The following is a 23,867-nucleotide window of genomic DNA, read 5'->3' on the forward strand; positions in this document are numbered from 1 at the left end:
TGAGCGCTGTTTCCTACGGCTGCAGCGTGGCGGTTCCTTCACTCGCTAATGTGTTGTGAGATTTTTAGAATACGTAACCTTGGAAAGCCCAAGCCAAGACTCACATTCTCACCGTGTGTTAACACTCGGTGTTTGCAACATGTACAAACAGGTTTGCATGATTGGGCAGCTAGGGGACCTTTAACGCCGCGGAGGAGGCTTTCTACGGGCCTGGCGTCGGCGAAATACGTCACAGGGCCGCCACGTGACTGCAGACATTGCACATGGGTTGAGCAAGGTCTTCTGCCCTGGCTGTTATCTGCGCGGAGAAACTCTTTTGGGAGGCGTTGTAGGATCTCGTTCTCGTCCCCTTAGTTTATAAGCGACATTAGGGTTACATCATTGGGAGCTGATACAGGCAAGTGGACATCATAGGTCGATATCAGGAGAATGTAACTAACTTCTCTGCCTTTCTGGGAGAAAGGATTTAGTTTCCCTTTTGAAGTTGCGGGAGGACGTCTTTGCCCAACGGTTGCGTGCTGTATTTTTCACTCACACTGCGTTTTCACTTACGCGACTTTCTAAACAGTCTGCAGACGCCCTCCCGTTGTCTACAGTGGGTGCAATTAATAGCTTAATAGCAAGTAGGACGTCTCAGCTGGATGCGCTGGACGAGCAAATGCCCCACCTTTGTGACTCGCTCTTCATCGTGTTTACCCGAAAAGTGGGGGTGGAAAGTGCCCTCAAGTCGCGGCCTTGTTTTCAAGGCAAGACTCCATATTTTCAAAGCAAGAGAGGCGGTTTCTCATTGCCTCGCCTCCGTGTAGCGATCCTGGAGTACCAGCGAAATCCTAAGCAGGGTCGCCGCTGCTGAATTTTCGAAATATAAGGAGATCGGGCTGTTCTGGGGCCCTGGTTCCCCCTTTAGGTGGCCGGATTCTTTTGTATAGAAAATAATTTATTTTTTTCTCTCTTCCTTTTTTACGTGAATCCCAATTGCAGGCTCCTCTTTACCATGCCCGCAGGAGTGTCTTGGCCTAGCTACCTGAAAATGTTCACTGCAAGTTTGTTGGCTATGTTTGCTGGAGCAGAAGTTGTCCATAGGTATTACAGGCCTGATCTTGTAAGTAAAATTTCTATTAAAATATGTATGTTTACTTACAGTTTAGAAGCTGCTCATCTCCACTTTTTTTAAACAGGATTAGGTAGGTAGTAGATGATATGAAAGACTTTGATCTGAGAATCCCAGAGATCAGCTGCTAACCACCTGTGGGTATTGACTAAATGTATGGAGAAAGAGGGAGTGCACGTGGGGTACTCTGCTTCCATGTTATAGCCAGCTTGTGAGCACAGCACCTAATTTTGTAGGATGTGTCTGCATGTATACTCCCTCCCCATGATTGGCAGTGCTCAGAAAAGCAATGTCCCCAGTTATGGCGAGGGAACATACTTGTGGACACCTCGGTGCACATGACCCAGCAATCTTGTGGGGGATGGGGTCAAATGTAGTCATACCTACTGTCTTTCCTTATGCATTAAGTCAGCGCATGGAAAGGTTGTGTTAAGGGGTTAGTATGATGCAGCCTCTTGTGTTCCAAGTAAGAGAAAACATAGGATTATAGTGGCACCATAGACTAGGATCCAGAACAGCATTTCTGCTGGTGGAAGGATGTCTACCCTCATTACCCCCTACCGTGGTAGCCCCAAAATTCCACACCTAAATGCAGGATTGGGGAAGATATTTGGGACTGCTTCGACAGAGAAAATCAGGCTTCAGACCAGAGGCGGCCAAACTGTGGCTCAGGAGCCACCTGCAGTTCTTTCACACATATCGTATGGCTCCCAGTGGTCAAGGAGGAGCTTAATGCAAGCTTACTCTCAAGTAAGTGCACTTTGCATTGGGACCTCAGTCCGCTGCAGAGCACAACTACTTTTGCTGTGAAGTGGGGAAGGAGGGAAAAATAGGCAGGCTTGCAAGCTCTTCACCACCACAGAGGTCATCCGGAGACCTAGAGTGGGGAAAGAGAGCACAAGAGCCAGGAGAGCCACTGGAAGGATGGATGGAATTGAAGAGCAGCGCAGGCTTCCTTCTTAGTTTCGTAGCTCTTGCAAGGAGCTATATTTACTAACCGTGGTGTCAAGGCAGAGATGCAAATGTGGCCAGTGATTTCTCTGGTACACGTTTCCTTCTCCCACTAGTGTCCAAAAATAATTCCCTAACCTTTCCCTATGCTGGTCTTATGAGAACTGTTATTCCCAGCTTTTTTTGGTCTCCTTTAGACTGCATGCTCCCAGTCTAAAGTGCATACGTCTGAATTTTGTCTTTCTGTGCAAAGAAAGTATTAAGAGTTTTAATAAAGATGTGTATGTAATCATATCTTATGGCTCTCAAAACATCTGATGTTTATTCATTGTGGCTCTTATGTTCAGCAAGTTTGGCCACCCCTGCTCCAGACTATTGTTGCATATGTACTGTACTGGCAGATTAACTATAAGTTTGGACAGAAACATGTTTTGGGCCTTAATCACATGCTTTAGAAGTGGACATAGAGAATGTGTCTCTTGACATGGCTTCTCTTTCACTTAATTATGCATATTATTGCATCTTTATAATTTATATAGAGCATTAATGCCTCACCTTGTGTGCCACTGTTGATTAAAGATCACTTTAAAATACAGCTGGGAAGACCAAAGGGTGAAGCTAGTTTCCCTTCAGATGCTGATGTTGGTGGATCTAGATCACAGTATAACATTTGTTTTTTTATAGACAATACCTGAAATTCCTCCCAAACCTGGAGAACTCAGAACAGAACTCTTAGGTCTTAAAAGAAGAAATGACGAAGCTCAGTCCTCACACCACTGATCATGTCATCCCTCCATGAACTGCTCTTTTGGTGTTATTTATGATTGAATTTTTGGAAAAAAATGTTGATTCTGGTACCATTCAAGTACACTTATTTTATACTGGGTGCCTGTTTTCTATGAAGTCCAAATTCTGCTATGTTTGTCACCCATTTAGCACAAAATAATCATCTGTTCCTCTAACCCTCTCTGTATATATGTTCAACAGTGTTCAGTCATGATCACTTCTGGGAATCACCTGGCTGGCTTTCTTCACTCTTCCATTGTGGGGGCTTCCTGTGGAATATTAATTTAACATTGTGCCACAAATGTTGCTAACCCAGTCCAAGCTTCCATTGCTTGGGTGGGTAACTGTGGTTACTTTCATTTTTTTCACCTTTAAAAAATTGATAAAATTAGTTTGCAAAAGGGAAGCAGCATTCTTAGTGTGTGATATATAGTGTTCTTGGCTAAGCTCCTGCTATATAACCCTCAATCCATCACTCTAAGGGTCTAAAATGTAGATAGCACGCCTGCTTTACACCAAACTACCAGTTTGGTGTAATGGTTAAGAGCAGTGGATTCTTAATCTGGAAAACCAGATTTGATTCCTCACTCCTCCACATGCAGCTGCTAGGTGACATTGGGTCAGTTACAGTTCGCTCAGAGCTCTTCCTCAGCCCCACCTACCTCACAGGGTGTCTGTTGTGGGGAGAGGAAGAGAAGATTGTAAGCTGCTATAGGACTGAATGAAGGGTGGACTATAATTCCAGTATTTTCTAACCACACAAGAAGTTCACTAGGCCAATGGGAAGCAGTTATATCTAAAGAGCCAAAGAAGCCCAATTTCATATTAGAATGAAACAACGTAAGATTCAGGTAGGCAGAGTATTTTAAAAGGTTCTAGGTACAGAATTTTATTTTTTTAAAGCATAAAATTTTATTCCTTGTGGCAGATCTAGCCACTAGTCTTTGCTAGAAGCAGAAACCCTGTGCCAAGCTTTAGTGAGCATATCAGCTCACATCAATCCCTGCAGCATATTTTTGCCATGGACCTCAACTCCTGGCTAGTTTCATAATGGTATGCATATTAATATAACTTCAGACAAGCACGTGTGACGTGCTGAGTCATTATAAAGCACAGCACTCCCTATGAAGTGGTTTGGAAGAAGACATTTCAGCACTGGGGAGACAGGGTTTAGCGGCTTCTGGAAGTCAAAGGAGATTCCACATTAACATATACAAATGTTCACAGTGGCCTTAAATATGAAGATTTAGTTTTTTCCACTAAGCTTTAAAATCCAGCCATTAAAGTTTGGACCTGTAACAATCCTATCTTGTATCAATTATTACCATCTGATGCAATAACTGCATTCCTCTTTGTGGCAGCCTTGCCTTTAGCAACCTGTTTTTCTTGCAGAAACTCTTAAAACTTACTAAGAGCAGGGAAATAGGTTGCCTCCAGTGTTCCCTCTAAGCTGAGTTAGTGTGAGCTAGCTCAGGAAAAATGGCCCCAGAGCAAACTAATTTATGCAGTAGCTCATAAAGCACAATTTTTGCTCACAAGTATTGGTTGCCTCTTCCCTGAAAGCTTCACATGGGTTCCCCTGCCTATAATACTATAGTAGCAGTTGACCTCTGTTAATCCTAGACTTTCAAGGACTCTAATCTACCCCACCTATAATTTTACTCTTGTACAGTAAGCTTATGCATCTCAGCAACAATGATGGATCCAGCTGGCTGCATAAAAAGGTTAAGGTAAGTGCCTGCAAGCACCAGTTGTTTCCAACTTCGGTGACATCACATCACATTTTCATGGCAGACTTTTTTACTGGGTGGTTTGCCATTGCCTTCCCCAGTCATACCCAGCAAGCTGGGTACTCATTTTACCAACCTCAGAAGGATGGGAAGGCTAAGTCAACCCTGAGCTGCCTACCTGAACCCAGCTTCCACCAGGATCAAACTCAGGTCATGAGCAGAGCTTGGACTGCAATACTGCAATTTCCTTCCACACAGCTAGCAAGTGATATTTTTTGCTGTTCTTAACAAGTGTTTTTGGGAAATGTTACTGAAGAGAGGTCTTGGCTAAGAAGTATACCCTTTTGTATGAACACTATTCTGGTTGCAGTTGCTCTCTTTATACTTATGGATTCTCTGAATACAATCCCCGCAGCATATTAACTAGCTGTACCAGAAAGCCAAATTATGTTTTCAAACGCAAGGCTCTAGCCCATTAAGAATTGTACCACCAGAGGCCCAGTTGTCATACTTTCTAACAGTCCTTGGAAACAGCTCCTGGTTTCTGTTCTACTGTTCCACATTGTTTCTTCTGCTGAAGCCATACTAACCAATTTTAAGAGGCCTTATCATAAGCATATGTAAATTTTGCTTTTAGAGATTAAGTACTTCCAATATCCACTAATGGTGTGAACATTTTAATTTTGTACACATGACAAGCTTTTACACCAAGTAGTCAGTTAAATAGTACAAATTTACATCGTGAGGAATGTTTAAAAAATGCAACTTAAAAAATCCCTTCTGCCCATAACAGCATCCCCCCCCCAACATTTTACAGTGAAAAAAAACCAAAACAACTTTAGTTCACATTCCTGCTTCATCCCAGTCACAGGATGCTAGTTGCAAGTGCATGTTACAGTTCATCTTTTACATCTGTAGGCTCCTGCAAAGGGGAAAAAAAAAGTTAGCCATTCTAGAGTACTAGTACAGTATACAGGTGAACTGCCTACCACATTTTCATACCTCCACCACCATTTCTTGTGCTTGGATTAGTTCAAAGAACCCCAATTACACAAGTGTGCTAAATTTTTTCCTCTGCACCACAAAACTATCACAGTTCTTGAACTTCGGGCTTGTAAGAAGACTAAATTTTTTGCTAAACAAACCAAATATCCATATGAAACACATATTTAATGTCATCTCAGTGCTAAACGTTAATATTTTGGGTTTAACTGGATCAATCACTGTATTTTGACTAGTGTAGAATCCAGCCCCTGCTGCTGCTGTAACATTTCTCCAGTTTAAAACTGGTTTTAAGATTAGGCTAAGAACCAAAAAGAAGTCAACAAGTTCAGGGACGCAGCTCTGGGATGTTGAAAGCAAATCTGATTTGTCTCAACAGTGTATGAAATACAAATGCTGCTCAATGATAACATTAATTTATAAATACATATACACATGAAAAATAGATTACAAACTGTCTTGGTGTTAAAATTTGGAAAGTAGCATGGAGTTACTCTACATGTGGATCTTGAAAACCATAGTTTGTTTAGAAGTGGGCTTCACTAAAGTTAACAGACATTTCAGACCAAGAATGTCTTCATAATCCTAGTTTTCATGGCACAGTACTTTCTACAGTTAACATTAACTGTTTGACTGTAAAGCAAGAAAAGGATCAAGCAACTGCTTTTTGTATAATGGCAGTGAGAAACCACATAAGTATACTAACTTTAACTGTTTCACTATCTTCACTGTCGTCTTCAGGTTCTACTTCCTCCTCATCTTGTTCTTCTACCTCTTCAGCAGCCTCTTCTGGTTCTTCCGATTCCTCTTCCACCTTTCAGAAATAGATATTTAGATAAATTAGCTTTCATGCCATCTGAGGCTTTAAAGTGGAATACTGCAATTCAACTGCCATTTCAGTTTAACAATTCAAGACTACAAAATGACTTTAAAATATTGCATCTCATCATGATTAATCTAAAATGGAAGTGCTGCTGTCAGTACAGGATCAGCAGTTGGAAAATTTGAGCTAGCAATACTGGAATCATATTGAATTATTTAACAGTAGCCTATAATAGTAGCCTCTCTCTCTCTGTGTAGAAAATATTTGCTTTAGGTAGAACTGGGTAGGATTTCTGAATTCCTACGCACCAGGATGGATTAATTTTTCCCAGCCAAGGTCAACATCCCTGAAGCTGAATTTACAATGAATTACTCTGACAGGGTTGTGTGTCACTAGAGGAAAACAGGAATACCACAAGCATATAGTTCTTAGAAAAAGCAGAACAAGCATGTATGAAAAGTATACGACAAAAACTTGAAAACTATTTCCTGTTCATAAAAAATACCTTTTTGTTACATAACACCTTAGACAATTAAGACCTAGCTGGTTTGCGCTTGTGTCTTTTTCTAGCTACTTGAACAGTGACCTCAACCTGTCAAGCTATGAATGCAACCAGAGTCTGGGAGGCTGCATCATACAGTTGCTCAATATTTTTACGAACCTTTTCTTCTGGGTCAATGTTCAAGCTCAGACGAAGCACTCTTTCTATCCTTTCGCTGTACTCCTTTGTATCTGGTAGCAAATACCCTGATCTTAAAGTAGCAGTCTCAAATAAAACCACGGCAAGATCTGCAACAGTTTGATCATCTTCATTTTCCTGATATTAAAATAAGAAAGTTAATTTAGAAAAATGGATTTGTGCTATTTTAGTTAGAACTTCCAATGGACACAGATATCAAATATTGAGTTTTGAATGTCATACCAAATTCCTTCTGGTATGATTTAAAGTGTATGAGCTATACTGAACAGAACTAGAGCACTTCACAGGCCCATACCGCTCTGTTAATGCACTGAAGTTTTCTTACCTGAACACGTCTGAGCATGTCTTTTATAACAGGATGCCTAGGGTTGATTTCAAACGTTTTCTTTTGGCTTGCATAGTAACTACAAAGGGGAAAAAAACATGTAAATTGTAAGTTGTCATGCTACACTCCATGAGATTAGGCTTCCCAGCAGTAATATCTATGTCATGTTACTATCCTAAGCCAAGGATGGGTAGGCAATTCACTGGTTTTTAGATAAAAGAATTTTCAGCTGGGTAGATGGTAGGCCATTTAACAGTAACTTAACCACATATGCATAATAGGTTCATGAAGACCACCTGTGCCAGATTGAAAGCTAAACTCCCCACCATCTACCTTAGAACTTCCAGACTTTGCAACATCCTCTTCCTATAAAAAGAAATAAGCTCTGACAATGATTTACTGTTCCTCCCCTCTGAAAGGAATAACTTACTTTAGGGGATGCACTCCACTGATAAGTAACAATATGTGCACAAAACTACAATACGCCATTTTAAAAGGAATGCTGTAGGCATGAATGCCCATTGGCAACATCTTACTCTATTAGACCAATATCTGATATGAATTTTAGACAAACCAGCTAGCCCTTTGGTCTTCAGCACTTAAGGCTAACAAGTAATCAGACTTGGGCACAGTACTTGCCATACAATGAAATAGCGTTCAAGGAGACTGTGGTAGGAAATGTGAAGATTACTAAATTAATCCAATATGAACTACTTCAAAGTTTGAGTGCCTTCTCTCAAAGAAGTTAGATTTCATATCTGCCCATCTATTAATATATACCCTACCAACATACTTTTTTGCCTAAAAGACTCAGAAAAGCTAACCGAATCCATACTTTGTTGAGATGTCTTTGCCAGTTTGATAAGCTTGAGCTTTCATGATTCTTTCCATATTGCCTGACCATCCATACTGACTAGCCACAAGTGCACAGGGGGACTGGGTTAATCGTTGAGACAACACAGCTTTTTCAATCTAAAAAGGAAAAAAAAAGTGCTGCTATTGTTGGAACTCAAAGACAAAAGTACCATCAAAAAGATAGAAAGAAAAGCTATTCTTATAACTCAATATGTACATACCTTGTCTTTCAGAGCTTTATCTTTCATCCAGTTCAGAAGAGGTTCATATTCTTTTTCCAAAACTTCCCGTGCTTCCTTTGCCTTTTCTGTTTCATCAAACTTTACTCCTTCCTTAGCGACATTCTGAAATCTTTTGTTATCAAACTCTGGGAGAGCCTGAATACAATATTCATCTACAGGCTCAGTCAAATAGATAACTTCATAGCCCTTCTTCAACAAACGTTCCACAAATGGAGAAGATTCGGCCTACAGCAAATACCAGTTAAAATCATTTGAAACAATACTGCAGAGTATTTCCAACACTTACATTTCATAACTCTAAACTTGGTACAAACTTAACTGAAATAAAATTATTACAACAGAAAGATTTTCTAATGGAGCAACTGTGCTGTAATTGTTCATGTTTTATTTTTACCTCCTTTCTGCTTGATCCAGCCATGAAATAGATTTTGTCCTGTTTCTCCTTCATTCTTTCCACATATTGGTCCAGACTAGTAAGGTTGGTCTCATGATGAGAGGATTGGAAACGAAGCAGTTTAGCTAGACGAGTGCGGTTGGAATGGTCCTCAATTACTCCAAGTTTTATATTTGTGCCAAATTCTTTCCAGAATGTATCGTTATATTTTTCTTCAGCAATCTTTTTAATCATGTCAAGTGTTTTGCGGACAAGTTTCTTTCTAATCACCTAAAAATACAAGAGGAAGCAAGGAGAATTAGAGAACTAGATTAATCCAAGACTGCAAGTTTATGATGGGTCATGATGGCATGTTTAGCACACAGTCATGTATTGAGGCACTTGTTAATATGCCCTCCCCCTGTATTTGAGTCTTGACCTACTCCCGAATTTTACCCTGCTAAAAACAGAATACTTGAACTTGTGAATAAGACAAAACTGATCTCCAGCCTACATAGTGCAGACTACCCTGAATCCTAGTCTCCCTGCTGTAAGACAGACCAGGTGGGTAGCTGCGCTGGTTTGAAGCAGAATAAGGTCAAGTCCAGTGGCACCTTTAAGACCAATGTTTAATTCAAGGTATAAATTTGTATATGCATGAACGCTTCTTCAGATACATTGAAATGGAAGTTACCAGTCCATACATATAGGTAGAGTGTGAGAAGCAAATTAGCATACAGCATGATAAAAGTTTGTTTGACAGATGTAAGGACCAAACTGGAATAACAATCTTAGTTTATATATGGCTACCATTTGTTTGGGTTTAATTCCAGGAGAAAATATAGTGAAAGAAAGAAATATATCTAATGGAGATTGATGGGCAGATATACCAACTGTGGAATGCTGAGAGTAATTAATAGAGACTCTGCTATCACACTCCAACCGACTCCTCTAAAGACTGGAGGCAACAGTACAGCATCCTCTTGAGGTGGTGTGATCAGCTATGCAATGTATCTCCTCTGTTCCCTGACCAAATACATTTCAATCTGCCTCTCCAAATTACATTACATTCTACTATTCACTGCATTACAGTCTACTATTCCAAATACAAAATAAAATAAAGAGAATGTATAACCTTTCTGGGAGATTGGTGAGAATACAGTTGTAAGGACTGAACGATATTAACATATGTAGCGAGATAAGAAACCAACATCCATTAAGTCTTTTGGGTTCCATTGTTCTGAATATTGTGATAACTGAGTGTTTAACTCAGCAATTTCCCTTTGTTGTCTGTTCCTGAGGTTCCTTTGCAATAAAACAGGTACTCTAAGGCCACCGACTGATTGTTCTGGAAAGTATTTTCCCTCTAGGTTTTTCAGTCTTGTGATTCTCTGTGTCAGATCTGTGTCCATTAATCCTTTGGCATAGGATTTGGCCAGCATATGCCTATCAATTTCTGATTGGGTACTTCTTTGTGAGATAGCCCATACAGCAGATATACACAAAATAGTCCCTGACCCTCCAAAAACCCAAGTTAAACTGAGTCCAAGTAATTATTATGACTCACCTTTAGCAGTTTGTGCTGTTGAAGGGTCTCGCGAGATACATTTAGAGGAAGATCATCAGAATCAACCTATAAGTGAAAGACAGCAACATTTAAAAAGGCTTAAACCAAAACTAAAAAACGTAAAACTAAAAAAAATTGTACACTACTCCTGAGGAGACTTACAACACCCTTGACAAAATTCAGGTATTTGGGCATCATATCATGGAAGTCATCAGTGATGAACACTCTCCGGACATAAAGCTGCAAGACAAGACAATACTTAAGACCATTTAATACAATACTTTGTTCTGGCTTTTAATGAATTTAGCCTCTTTTACCTTGATAAAATCACTCTTTTTGGATCCATATTCATCAAACAAGCCACGTGGAGCAGTGGAGGGAACGAACAAGATGGATTTGAATGTCACCTCTCCTTCAGCAGTGAAGTGAATATAAGTCATAGGATCATCTGGCTCCTATGGAAAAATTGGCAGCAGTCAGTTCTCTTTACTAAAACCAGGAGAACAAGTCTGATACAGTTCTTGGAATCACTTATTTCTCCAAACCCAGAGAGCCTGGAGAAGAAAGTTTGTATACAAGCAGGCCCTTTAGCATCAAGGTTGCCTGCCAGCAGTCTAGCATGCTTTACTCATGCTTGGTAAAAAAAGAGTAAGAGACCAGTAGCACCTTAAAGACTAACAAAATTTGTGGTAGGGCATGAGCTTTCATGAGTCACTGCTCACTTCTTCAGATACTTCTTCACTTAGGTGGGTACTTTTGCACTGGAATGTAAGACTTCTGAGAATCAGTTACAGAAATTTGCTTCAGAAAATAAAGGAGAATCTGATTTCATATGTATGGATCAATTTCTCTTAAGTCTGCCTCTTCCTCACAGAAAAGGCCCTAACACGATTTGCCTCACTAAACAACAGTTCAGGATTGAAGAAGTCTTTATCTTCTGAGGAAAAAGTCACTTCACTACAAATTCTTATTTGTCTATTAGGGTTTATGAAGGGAAATGAATGCTAGTGTTTACAACTGCGGGCTCCCATGGCTTCCACTCAGACATTAGTACCACAGCATACCTTAGAAAATGATTTGTAGAAAGCTTTGTATTCATCTTCTTCAACTTCTTTAGATGGTCTCTGCCAAATTGGTTTGATGTCATTCATAAGCTCCCAATCCCAAACAGTTTTGTCAACCTGTAAACATTTTAGTATCATTGAGCTAACCTCCCGTAGACATGCTAGTTACGTTTTCAAGCTTCCCACTGAAGAAATTCTGACTTTTTTTGTTAGCATGATCTTAGTATGTTATTCATACACTTGAATAATTTTTGTTAGCAGAAAGCTTTTTCCTGCAGAGGCAGTAATCCATCCATGTGGAAGTGAATGCAATGACATTATTGTTAGATTCTTGATTTTGTAGTAGAGGACTCAAGTACCAGGTTACATTAACAGTCATAATACTTATATGTTGTATTATTCTTGCTATTTACATGCTTTAGAGGTTGAAGAATATCATTTAATAAATACTAATTTCATCTGGAGATACGCAACACCTCATATCTGGACTTACAAATTTGGGTGTTTAAATTCATAACTGCTTTAAAATTAAAGATAAATTGCTAAAGCCACTCTTACTTTTTTCGTTTTTGGTTTTTTATCTTCCTCCTCCTCCTCCACTGCAGCTTCATCATCTGTCTCCTCTTTCTCTTTTGCTTCTTCCTCATCAATAGGTTCTTCTACAGTTTCAGTCTGCAGATGCATATAAAGCAGCACTTCATCAGAAGGCTCTTGTGAACTATCCCCATAAGTCTTATCATTAGCACATGAATATTACTACATGGTATACATTGAACTAGAAGGAACCAATTTATTCTGTTCATTGCTGCATACAAGTGCAGTGTGCTAACTACAGTAGTCCACTTAAGTTGTACAGCACCCATTCATAACAAGTTAGCGATGTTTCAGTTTTAAGAATAGAGAAATTACAGCTACCTTATCATGAATTAAAGTCTACATACTATGCTACAAAGTGACTTATTTGGCAATCTACTTACCTTGCTACTCCATACGTATATAGGGAAGTTTATGAATTGTGAGTATTTCCTGACGAGGTTTTTAATTGTATCCAGTTCAAGATAATCTGATGCTTCTTCCTTCAAAACCAGGCTAAGGAACATAATATGCCATTCAATATTTCTTTAAATATTTATACCCTGCTTTGTTTTTTGGTTCAAGACAGTTTGCAAGTAACAATTAAAACATTACAAATTAAAACTAGAGAGAATAAGGAATCATGTTGGTTTAGGACAATGTTTTAAACAGAATTCATTTGCATTTCAAGTTTAAGTCCCTTAAAATGTGTACTTTAGAATATAAACCTTTCTACTCTGTAAGTTAACTAAGTTTTATTTTAAACACTAACAAGTCACCATTTTGTCTCTCAGTATAGAAAACATTTATTTTGACCTGCCTACAGAGACCTCAACAGAAACAGCACCGACAATACAAACAGTACATTTCTCTCATCAAAAGTCATTTGGTCTGCCAGGAGAAGTGGCAGTCTCTCACTGCTATCTCCAACAAGTTATTGCTACACTTAACAGGACATAACTACAAGTGATAATCTACTTCAAATAGAGTACATGCATTTAACACTTCTGTTGCCATGGAAGTTTAGAGCTATGTATATAGAATTAGTTTAAATATAGAGACTACATTCATCCAGGACTGATTACAGAAACTAGGTAGCTACACTTTCCCAAAGGTTAGATTTTACCATCTACTAACATCTCCAATGCCAATGGCATCCTATCCATAACAGCTACAATACAGTACTTGTAATAAAATCTATTTGCATGAAGAGCTTGAAATGGTGCAAAGTTCTGCTACATCCCCCAGGGAACAGGAAAGTAACCATCACCCAAAGGAACTCTTTGATGATGCACAGGAATGTAAGGAAACAGCAGCTGCAGTACTTAAGGTATTAACGGTAGAATACTGTTGTGCCTTGTCAGTGATACCACATCAATGCAGTCCTACTAAGCAGAACTGTACATAGTATAGAGCCACGTATGTCTAACTTTTCAGGCTTGAATGTTGACAGGTTGTGGACTGCTCTAAGACTCAACAAAAGCCAAACATAACTGCCTTTTAAAAATAAAGTAGATGCCTTAAGAAACTTTGCAATGATACTTACGTTATAGTAGTCCCTCTTCCCAAAGTATTTCCTCGAGGATCATTGATTACAGAGAACTCATTTGAGTCAGACTCCCAGATGTGTTGAGTATCATTGTTGTGCTTTGATGTGACAATAACTTTATCTGCTACAAGGAAGGCAGAGTAAAACCCAACACCAAACTGACCAATCAGCTCAGAAGTTGACTGGTTTTCTTCCTGCATCTCAGTGATCTTATTTAGGAATTCACTTGTACCAGACTTGGCAATGGTGCCCAGATTTTTGATGAGCTCTTCTTTGGTCATGCCAATACCAGTGTCTGTAACATGAAGCATGTTCTTCTCTTTATCACACTGCAAAACAGAAACAATTTGTTTTGCATTACATCAGACAACATTCAGCTTTCTATTCCTTTCAATTAGCCTCTATATACTAGCACTTAGAAATCAGCACCTTCTATCTGCAAAAGAGCAAATAGAATGCAGCAGAAAAAAAACAAACTGGCAACTTACCTTGATTTTAACAGTGAGTTCTTCATTATCAGAAAGGGCATTTTCATCAGTTAGTGATATCAGCCGTATTTTATCTAAGGCATCAGATGCGTTTGAAATCAATTCTCTCAGGAAGATCTGCAGCATAATGTTGAAGACAGGGATTAAGTATATATGTATCAAAAAGTCACACCACTGATGTTCTGCAATGAATAGACTACCTACCTCTTTATTTTTGTACAGAGAATTGATAATAAGTTTCATCATTCTGTTCACTTCAGCCTGGAATGCAAACTTTTCTGACTGTTCTCTGATTTGTTTTATCTGGGATGCATTTAAGCCATCCAACTGGATAGATTCTTCCTCCCTGTGAAAAATACCACCAGATTATTCAGACAGAGGTGGGATATAAAATTATAAATAAGTGAAAACATTCAGCTTTTTGAACTGTACTTGTACTGTACTTTTGAACTGTACTTACGCTAAAACAACAGAACTCCCACTCTCTGTGGGGCTCACGCGCTTGAGCCCCCAGACCCCACAAAGCCTGAAGACAGAAATGTGGGTGGATCACGCATTTGGCATATCAGCCTGAGCCGCCCACATTGTGTCTGAAAGGCTAAAAGGGCGCAGACATCTTACACTCATATTCTCGCTTCCTTTTGCTGACACATGTATTCTTGATAAATTGATGGCTGTATCGAATCTTGGAGGCTATGAAGACATAACCTCATGCTGTTGAACAAAGACTTCTTGTTTCATTAGAGTTGTATAAATAAAATGAGGACTTGCAGAGAGCAAGCTTTCCTCACTTTCTCAATACATGTGTCAAGAGTCTTCATTCCTACAACTCTCAACATTCTGGAGACCAAGACCTATGAGGAAGAGGCCTGCTTCGGCGGGGAGAGCGGGATACAAATCAAATCAATCAATAAATAAATGTTTAGCCAGGAGAGGAGACAGCTGAGAGGTGATATGATCACCATCTGTAAGTACATGAAGGGCTGTCATATAAAGGATAGTACAGAACTGTCTTCTGTTGCTCCAGAAGGTCAGACCACAACCAATAGGCTGCAATTAAATCAAGAGTTTCTGGCTAAACATTAGGAAGAACTTCCTGACAGAGCAGTTCCTCAGTGGAACAGGCTTCCTCAGGAGGTGGTGGGCTCTCCTTTGGAGGTTTATAAACAGAGGCTAGATGGTCACCTCACAGCAATGCTGATTCTATGAACTTAGTGTGAGATATATGTGAGGTGGTTGGATTAGGTGACCCTGGAGGTCCCTCCCAACTCTATAATTCATTCTATCCTGTTTGCTGTTAGCATTGTCCAGTCCAGAAATATTAAAAGCTCAATATCATACCCCAGTTCTGTTAGCTGTAACAGATTTCACACTTATAAGCTTTCCTAATGATTAAACTGGACTGAACATCATATGTAACAAACCTTAGCTTTGTGGGTAACGTGGAAAGGCACAATGATTCCGCAAGCTGAGACAAGAAATTCAGGTGTCCAACTCCATGACTTACTGGTGATCAGGGTGTCTTATTTATTTCAGGGCACAGGCAGTTACTATTTTGAACCCTGCTCTCAACATACTTCGGTAAGTGAAAAACTCAGACCAGAATGCAAGAGTTTTCAACTACAATGTTACAGGTATGCATTACATTTCATAATTGACATATTATAATAAACTACACCAGAAAATTCTATTGGTTATTGGTGAAGGAATTAGTCTGTTTCCCCACCAGCAACAACAACTCAAGAATCAACAAATGAGGCCTATTACTTTGGATATATTTAATTGTAGTGGTGATATATATTCAGAACTATTATCAATTGTTCTCCCAACAGAGACTGAAGCTGCCAGGCAACAATGAATTCACTGCCTTTTAAAAATAAAATAAATGCCTTAAGTATCTTATTACGATAATTGTGGTTCTGACTTGTTCTGGAACAAGATATTTGACAGGTTTCCCCCCTCCTCACGCCATATTATTAGCTCCAAGCCTAATCTCTTCAACTCAGTTAATGCTATACAGCAAAAATCCCACAAGTTATTTCTAATTAACACTGACTTTCCATCTCTATGATGTCTCCAGGGTGAAAACCCTGATAGGTCATACAAGAGAAACTGGTTTCTCATACTTCATATACTTCCAGCTGCTACCCTAAATAAGCTATTTAGCACTAAATAAGAATGTAGAATGAAAGTCCAAGATCAATTAAAAATGGACACCAACATTAAAGTTGGCCCCTAAAGCAGAAAGTGTTATGAAAAGGACACACACGTTATATGTAGATTACAGAAATATCTGCAAAACAAACCTCTGAACAACTTCATCATCAGTTCGAGATCCTTCCCTGCTTTTGCCAAGATCATCTTCTACGGTGCCATCCACATCAAGTTCATCTGCCTGGGCAGAGGCTGAAAAAGGATGATTTTGACTGGTTAGTATGGTCAGTCACTTGAAACAGTGTAGCTGATCTTTACAACACAGAACAGTACAGAGACACTTTATGTTCAAGTACTTTCAAAAGTATGAAGCCGTTCCAGAGCACTTTGTTCTTCTACATGTTAACACAACCACAGTCAGTACAGTAAGGAGGAACTCAGCTCAGCACTAGAACCAGAAAAAAGTAACATTTCTTCAAATTAAAAGGTGAACATAAATAAACATAGAACAATAAATTGGGAAGAAAAACAAGTTGCTAGCAAAGCTGATGAAGCAAGATTCCATGCCACACCCCACCATGAGACCAGAGAAGCAATGGGGTTGACTGAATGGGACAAAGCCAATTAAGTGCTGTTAAATTACCTTATATTTCAAAGTGATGTTAAAAGGAGTTCCAGTGCAGACAGAATGGTCTCAAGAAATAAACAGTCCCTTTGCTCAAAACTTCTTGCTTAATGGGACAGCAAATAGTAAGGCAGGTCTTACTAAAGAACATGCTTCAAGATGATATCAAGACTACACCATGCACCCTTCTGTGTTTAATGTACTACGCGTGAATCAGATCTTACAGGGTCCTACTGAAAACCACTTATTCTGACGGCCTTTTCACTTTCTAACACAAATAAGTACAAAAACAGGCAACTAGGAGTTATAATGTACATTAAAAAATGGGGCTGCCATAAACCTATCACACCAGACAGCATTCCCACTTATAAGGCAAGTCATTATTTTAAACAATCCCACCCATCTTCCAAGGCACTCATTTATTCTAAAGAGGAGCAACTGAGGTTCAAGCTTTGTTTGGTAAAAAAGGCCTTATTTAATTCAACGAAATCCGTCTCTAAGATAAACAAGCGCAGGAATCCAGTTAGGGCAATCTGAAGAAAAGTCATACATAAAGTAACCTTGAGGGGAGTATCTTGGTGGGGCATTCCAGAAACTTACTGAGAAGCTTCCATTGAGAACCGTGTTCTATGTGCATAAAGGTATAAAGTTTAGTGCGAACACGAGCTAATGGGAATGCCTGAATCTGGATAACTTTTACCAATATAAAGTAGCCAATCTTTTAAAGGTGGCGACAACCCCATCACCACTACCCCAAAAGCCCCTTAACTTATGCGGTTTTGCGGTCACAGGGAGAATGCCTAGCACTGCCTCCCTTCCAGGGAGAGGGACCAGGAGAAATTTAAAGGGCTGCCTGAGACAAACTGTCTCTCTCCAAAAAGAAGCAAGGTTCGAAGTCCACGAGCGGGGGGGGGGGGTCCCCCTTGCCCCACCTCCGCCTCAACCGCCCTCGTGGAAGGTTCGAGAACCCCCTCCCCCACTCACCGGCCAGGAGGAGGATGCAGAGGAGGCCGAGTCCCCACAGAGGCTTCATCGCAGCGGTGCCAGAGCGGAGAGCGAAAAGAACTACCCTGGCTAGCAACTGCTTCCCACGCGCACGGATTGAACAGGAACTTTTCTCGCCCAAAACAAACAAAAAAAAAGACGCACACCTCTCTTCTGAGAGAGAGAAAATCTCCACAAGCTCTCAATGGTCAACGCTGCTAACCGAAGCCAGCCCGCCCCCCAGACTTATCACTAGCAGGCGCCGCGGGGCGGGGGTAAACCGCTTCTCGATCCAGCCAATCGGGGCGCACCACGCGAAACGCAGAGCCACTAGGAAGCTTGGAAGGGTGGAGCGTTGTTCTCTCCCCGCCAATCGCGCCGTTCCAGGTGAGGTTTCCCGGTGCCAGAGCGTGGCCGCGCTCGATTGGATGTTGCTAGGTTAACGGACCAATTGGTTTTAAGGGCGGGAATAGTAAGTGTCGGAGAGGGTGTTTCTACTTATTTTGTAATTTTTGGGGTTTTGTTTTAAATTTACACGTCGTCTGGCGAATATCAGAATGACTCCAGGAACTGAATTTAAAGAAAATAAAAGAAAATCTAGACGCTTCAGTTCGAAGTACTTCCGGGACATTTAGGGGAGGTTTAAGTTGAGCGTTACTATGACAGCACCCATTTCCGCTTCAGTAGAGCGCTCGATCTAACACGTGCGAAGGAAGGCGAGTAGAAGATAGTGAACAAGAATAATTCTGTCACACGGTCTTTCTCTTTGGCCAAAAAAGCGTTGGGATTACCATAAACTCAGCAATTTCAAAAAACAGTTAAAATGCTCGAAACTATACTCCCGTTACGGGATTCTGCACACTTGCACTTCTGTGCTGGCTCCTCATTGGCCCTCCCTTTTCTGACGTCAGCTCTGCTTTGCATGCTGGGAGTGGCCTCTCAGCATGTACTCCCATTGACGACGGGAGTTGTAGTCCGTTAAAAGGTTAGCGTTTAACGGGTATTCGGTAAAACTCCAGTAGGGGAGTCGCTGATAAATTATCTTCCGTTCAGTTTGCTGCACAACTGCTGTTTCTTAACTTAATATATGAAGTAATAACCTTAATTACCCTTGCATCTAAATTGCTTGTTGAGTAAATCATCCACAGGAATTAAGTAACATTTAAAGTTTTCTTGTGAGGTCATTTGTGAGAACGCTTAGTTTGGGCATCGTGAATGGATCATTGAAGACAACTTTCGCTGCAGTTGAGTTATTTTTGTGTTAATTTGGATGATTTAAAGAGGATGAAGCGCTTATATATGAGGTCCAAACCAATATGATCTTATTATCAAGTCTAATACAATCTTATACTAAACAATCCGCAGTTTTATAGTGCAATTCTGAATTTGTATCTTCTGAAGTAGATCCCATAGATGTGCATATGACTGCAGGCTTACATTCTCTGTCGCTTTCCTGGGCTTGTCATTTCCTTTTGTTGCACTATGTAATCACTGCTTTTAATTCTTGTTGAACTATAAGTGACATGGAAGAAATGCATTTGCTTGTTCCAGGAGGTGCTCTTTCAACTTCGCAGCCCTAGGGATGGTTAATGGCAAATAAATTAGCCGTATCTCATCAGCTAAATACAGTACACATTGTCCAACAACTTCAAAAACATATTTCATCATTTCAGTGTCAAACAAGAACATTTTATCACAGCCATTCTTGTTTCAGAATACTAGGAAATGTTCCAAATTTCAATTAGATATCAGCTACCAAAGCTATTGGGTCCAGTTCCTAAACACAGAAGATGTAATCATGTGTATGATTCAGTTAGACCATTTGCTCACCAATTCCAGTGTTAGGCTTATCCATTTGGGTAATTTGGCTGAGTGTTTACTGTCAGACTAATGTATTTCTAACCCTCAGGAAGTGTCCCTTGCCCCACCATGTGAGAGCATTTTCAGTGGAGATGCCAGAGTTTTAACCTGCAGCCATGCACTTTACAGAGCTACCTGCTTCCCAACATTTGTCGGTGTTTTTAATATTAATTGCAAAGCACTCAAATGCATGCATTTTCAGGGTGCAGGTTAAGCATTCATAGGAATTCCAGTGACCACTATTCACACTCCTCACAAGCTGTTGTCTCAAATCCACTACTACATTTGATCCAGCAGTTAGATGTCCTGGAACATGCTGACACACTGTATACTAAATTTCTAGATAAGATTATTTGCCTTTAATGCTCAAACAATGGTGCGTGCTAAGTACTGATACGAATTTCTAAAACCTTTGATGTCTTGGTAAAAAAGAACTAGAGCAGTTTTCAGATAGTTTTTGAAATACTGATTTGGGTATGTGTCAAAAACAGCAATGAAATAATAAAATACTCGAAATATTTTTAAAACCCCACGTTATTTAACTACTGACTATGGCTGAAGCAAGGATGCCATCATGTCTAGTCTGGCCGTAATATAGCTGACATTAACAGGCTGATGTGGAGGGACCAGAGAAGGGTAGAACAAGTGATTATAGTCTTTCCCCATGCATTTTCTTCTTTCTCGGACAAGCTTTTCTTTCAGTTTCCAGGAGCTGCAGGGAAGGGGCAAAGCAGGATATAACAGCTCTCTCCTTCATAGTAAGTCTTTGCCCCATCAAGTTTCATGTGAAATTGTTTCACAGGTTATGAACTATCACTGCCCTGCTTTTCTCAAAATGTAAATCTGCTGAAGAGACCCTGTACATTTTCCCATTGTGTATACCTGAGAAGCACTTGGTAAAATTTAGGACATCATAAGGGGGAAACATGCAAGGTCATGGGAAGGAGCCAGGATAGCATCATTTCCCCATTCTTTCTCTTCGACATGGCTTTTGATCGTGCAAGACCCATTATTCCTAGCATAAACAATTTTGGGGGGGGAGGGAGGTATTTTTGTATTTTTTAATTTGTGTGCATGTGTGTGTGTGCACCTGGAAGTCATGGTGACCTCTGGTGACTGACCGCTACTGGGGGGATGAAGGATATTCAGAGAAGTGGCTAAATAAAGCCTGCTCTGCATTCTAACTTCTGGTATTTCAAGGAGGTCTCCCATCCAAGTACCGTACTTGCCAGAGTCAGCCCTGCTTAGCTTCTGAGATCTGACAAGATCAGGCTTGCCTGGGCCATCTAGGTCAGGGCTCAGCATAAACATTTGTGTGGTCAAAAAGGACCCTTCCTTCAGGAAATCTGGCTGGGTCCATCCTACTATATTGCTTCTTTCATCAGGGGTACTTCGGCACTTACTGTTCAGTTTTGCTGTTGCCCTCTCTCCTTATTTTAGTGATTTTTTCTGTTAATTTATATCTTATTCTGAAAACTGAAAAGTTTGTCTGTGATAGGATCTTTAAGTCCTGAAGAGTTATAAATGTTCATGACCAAAGGGCACTTTTAAAGAGATTCTGGTTTTGTTTTCTCCTGTGATCATACAATTAAGAATTCAACAGCTTTGGAAATTATTTTCAGTGTCTGTCTTTGACAAGTTGGTACCACAGATAAGGATTTTGGCTACACAGCTCTGATGTGCTTGTTGCCTTTGTGGCAACTGGCCATTCCAACTGTGCACACTGGGAGAATTCTCCTAGGGAAAGGCCTCTTGCTAGGAGGAGAGACAGGGCTTCAGAGATCTGCAAAAGAGCTAAATCAATCAGGTCCTTTTGTAGTATCCCTTGGGGGGAAATCGAGTCTTGCATATGATTAAATCCATGCACTGGGGCTTTCGTGGGTTTTCCAGAAAATCATTGCTTTCAAAGTACAACATACACTCACAATATGTCTGGATTTTCACACTGCCATTCCTCCAAGGATCTAAGGAGTGGCATTGCGTGGTTCTCCCATCCTTCACTGCAACCTCCTCATTATGGGAATGCAGGCAAACACTGAGGACACACCAACTTGGAGCTAACCAGTGTTAATGTTTTATCCATGTTTGTATTTTGAGAAAAAAATAATATCATTAATTGGGTTTGCCAGTGTCCTTTATAAAGTTTATATCTCCACTACCTGATATTACATTATATGGCATGTATGGCCTGGCCTGACAAAGTGAGATTTATGTCAGATCCGTCCCTTATAACAAATGAGTTTGTTTTAGACTGTGAAAGTGACAGTGATAGGAAAACCTATGCCTTCAGACCTAATCTGAATTGTGCCTTGACATATCTGGCAAAAGCTTGAATGTGGGAAGCCGCTGACACAGAATACCCAGTGTATTGTCTAGTTAGGCTCTGATCCCAGTATAAAGCTGGGTTCATACAGGCATGGTAGTTCATCTGTACATGAATAAAGCTAGTAGTATTGAGAGTCATTAGGGACAACTAATGTAAATAATCATTTAACTTTTTAAATCAGTACTTCGAATCCATTACCTAGAGCTTCCTGAGGGACCCTCAGAACCTGTTTTTAATATCCAGCTCCAGTCCTGGAATATGTAAATGAATAATAACCAAATGCCAGTGAATGTGCACAGTTTCTTTCCTTTATTGAACAAAATAATTCCCCTACCTCAAATACATCATTTCACAGTGGACTGGTCAATCAGTGGCTTTCTGAAAGAGTAGCTAAAAGAGAATCTCAGAGACCTTGCAGCTCTGATTAGTAGACACAGGTGGAGGCAAACAACAGGGAAACAGCACTCTTACTTCATGCCTTGTTTGGAAGCTTCCAGAAGCATCTGAACAGCTACCTTAGAAGATAAAATTCTGAACTCCATGTACCTTCAGTCAGATCCAGCAAGATACATTTTAGGTTTATTCTGGACTCAAAGTACAGAATCCATGAACTTCCAGGTGAATTTAAGCAGGTAGCCTCTCATTTAAAAATTAAATTTAGACAGGGCTTTCTTTGTGGAAAAAGCCCAGCAGGAATCATTTGCATATCAGGCCACACCCCCTGACACCAAGCCAGCCGGAACTGTGTTCCTGTTCGTTCCTGCTCAAAAAAAGCCCTGAATTTAGACATATGGCTGTGACTATCATTACAGTCCTAATCCTGCTCAGTTACTTTGATGTAAGCCTTATTCATTTAAATGTAAATCCTTTCCTGCTGTGGACTTTGGATCACAGTCTACATATATAAATTACTTATTCCTTCTTATTTTGTCAGGCAGTAGCTACCGTAATTGTCATTTATTTTAAATTCTTCCTTTCTACTTATTGTTCCTCATTGGATAATCAGTTTATAATGCTAATTGTCAAGTAGTTCTTTTATGTAGAAGGCAGTGAGTGCCACAAGTTTAGCTCCCCCTTGGCTCCAGAGCAGGAGGGAATGAAAGGGAGGATTGAAAGAGAAAGGCATGTTTACATGTTTTCACTTCCCTTCCTGAGCCACCCTGCTGTAGTGGGGGACTCAGGGAAGGAAGGAAAGGAGAAAAGGAGGGATGCTTACATGCCTTTACTACTCTCCCTGAAGACTCGGGGGGAGGGAAGGAAGAGAGAGAAGGCATGATTAAATTTTACTGGTCAGTTTCATTCCCATTCTCCCATAAGCTGTTAGGTTTAATAGCCTAAACCTAACAGTTCATAATCAGGGAGTGAAATTGACCAGTGAAAGTGGCAGGGAGGCTGGGGAGAAAAGGTATTTAAACATGCCTTCTTGGTCTCCTGACCCTACCTGTGGGTATTATGGACCCAAATATATTCAAAAATACTGAATATTTCCCCAATCTGAATACTATACCGGCATTGGACTGGGGAAATTTGATATTTACTGATATTTTTCAAGCCCTTATATACTTCTCTCACTCTTTCTCCATTATAGAATCATAGAGTCAGAATGCACCTCCAGGTGATCTAGTCCAACCCCTGCATAATGCAGAAAATTTACAAACACTTGCCCCCTGGCCCCCAGTGACCCCTGTTCCATGCCTAGAAGACTGTGATGCTGGAGAAATGGCCCTTTGGAGAAAAGAGAAGGAAAAGAAGAAGTGAGGGGAAAAGTCACTATATGTG

The 23,867-nt window shown here is 40.2% G+C and overlaps 2 protein-coding genes across 3 annotated transcripts; one reads left to right on the forward strand and one right to left on the reverse strand.

Annotated features, from left to right (window-relative positions):
- Positions 1 to 242: 242 nt before the first annotated feature.
- On the forward strand, positions 243 to 3,254 carry LOC132576455 (ubiquinol-cytochrome-c reductase complex assembly factor 6). The gene is made up of 3 exons (XM_060245596.1): positions 243 to 397; positions 982 to 1,102; positions 2,747 to 3,254. Exons 2-3 carry the CDS (start codon positions 995 to 997, stop codon positions 2,840 to 2,842), a joined length of 204 nt encoding a protein of 67 aa, XP_060101579.1. The 5' UTR covers positions 243 to 397; positions 982 to 994; the 3' UTR covers positions 2,843 to 3,254.
- A 1,985-nt stretch (positions 3,255 to 5,239) lies between these two features.
- On the reverse strand, positions 5,240 to 18,161 carry HSP90B1 (heat shock protein 90 beta family member 1). Of its 2 annotated transcripts, none has more exons than XM_060245598.1 (18): positions 17,903 to 18,161; positions 16,446 to 16,545; positions 14,344 to 14,485; positions 14,140 to 14,256; positions 13,649 to 13,980; positions 12,507 to 12,618; positions 12,088 to 12,201; positions 11,530 to 11,646; positions 10,783 to 10,920; positions 10,628 to 10,705; positions 10,466 to 10,531; positions 8,920 to 9,189; positions 8,505 to 8,750; positions 8,264 to 8,400; positions 7,429 to 7,507; positions 7,065 to 7,220; positions 6,293 to 6,394; positions 5,240 to 5,497 (listed from the first exon to the last, which is right to left on the reverse strand). In XM_060245598.1, the coding sequence occupies exons 1-18, from the start codon at positions 17,949 to 17,951 to the stop codon at positions 5,471 to 5,473; spliced, it is 2,382 nt and encodes a 793-aa protein (XP_060101581.1). In that variant the 5' UTR covers positions 17,952 to 18,161; the 3' UTR covers positions 5,240 to 5,470. The 2 variants fall into 2 exon arrangements, with proteins under 2 accessions (XP_060101581.1, XP_060101580.1); XM_060245597.1 differs by having other exon boundaries at positions 5,240 to 5,500; positions 6,287 to 6,394.
- Between the last annotated feature and the right edge of the window lie 5,706 nt (positions 18,162 to 23,867).

The sequence above is a fragment of the Heteronotia binoei genome, chromosome 8, assembly GCF_032191835.1.
Source record: "Heteronotia binoei isolate CCM8104 ecotype False Entrance Well chromosome 8, APGP_CSIRO_Hbin_v1, whole genome shotgun sequence".
Lineage (NCBI taxonomy): Eukaryota > Metazoa > Chordata > Lepidosauria > Squamata > Gekkonidae > Heteronotia > Heteronotia binoei.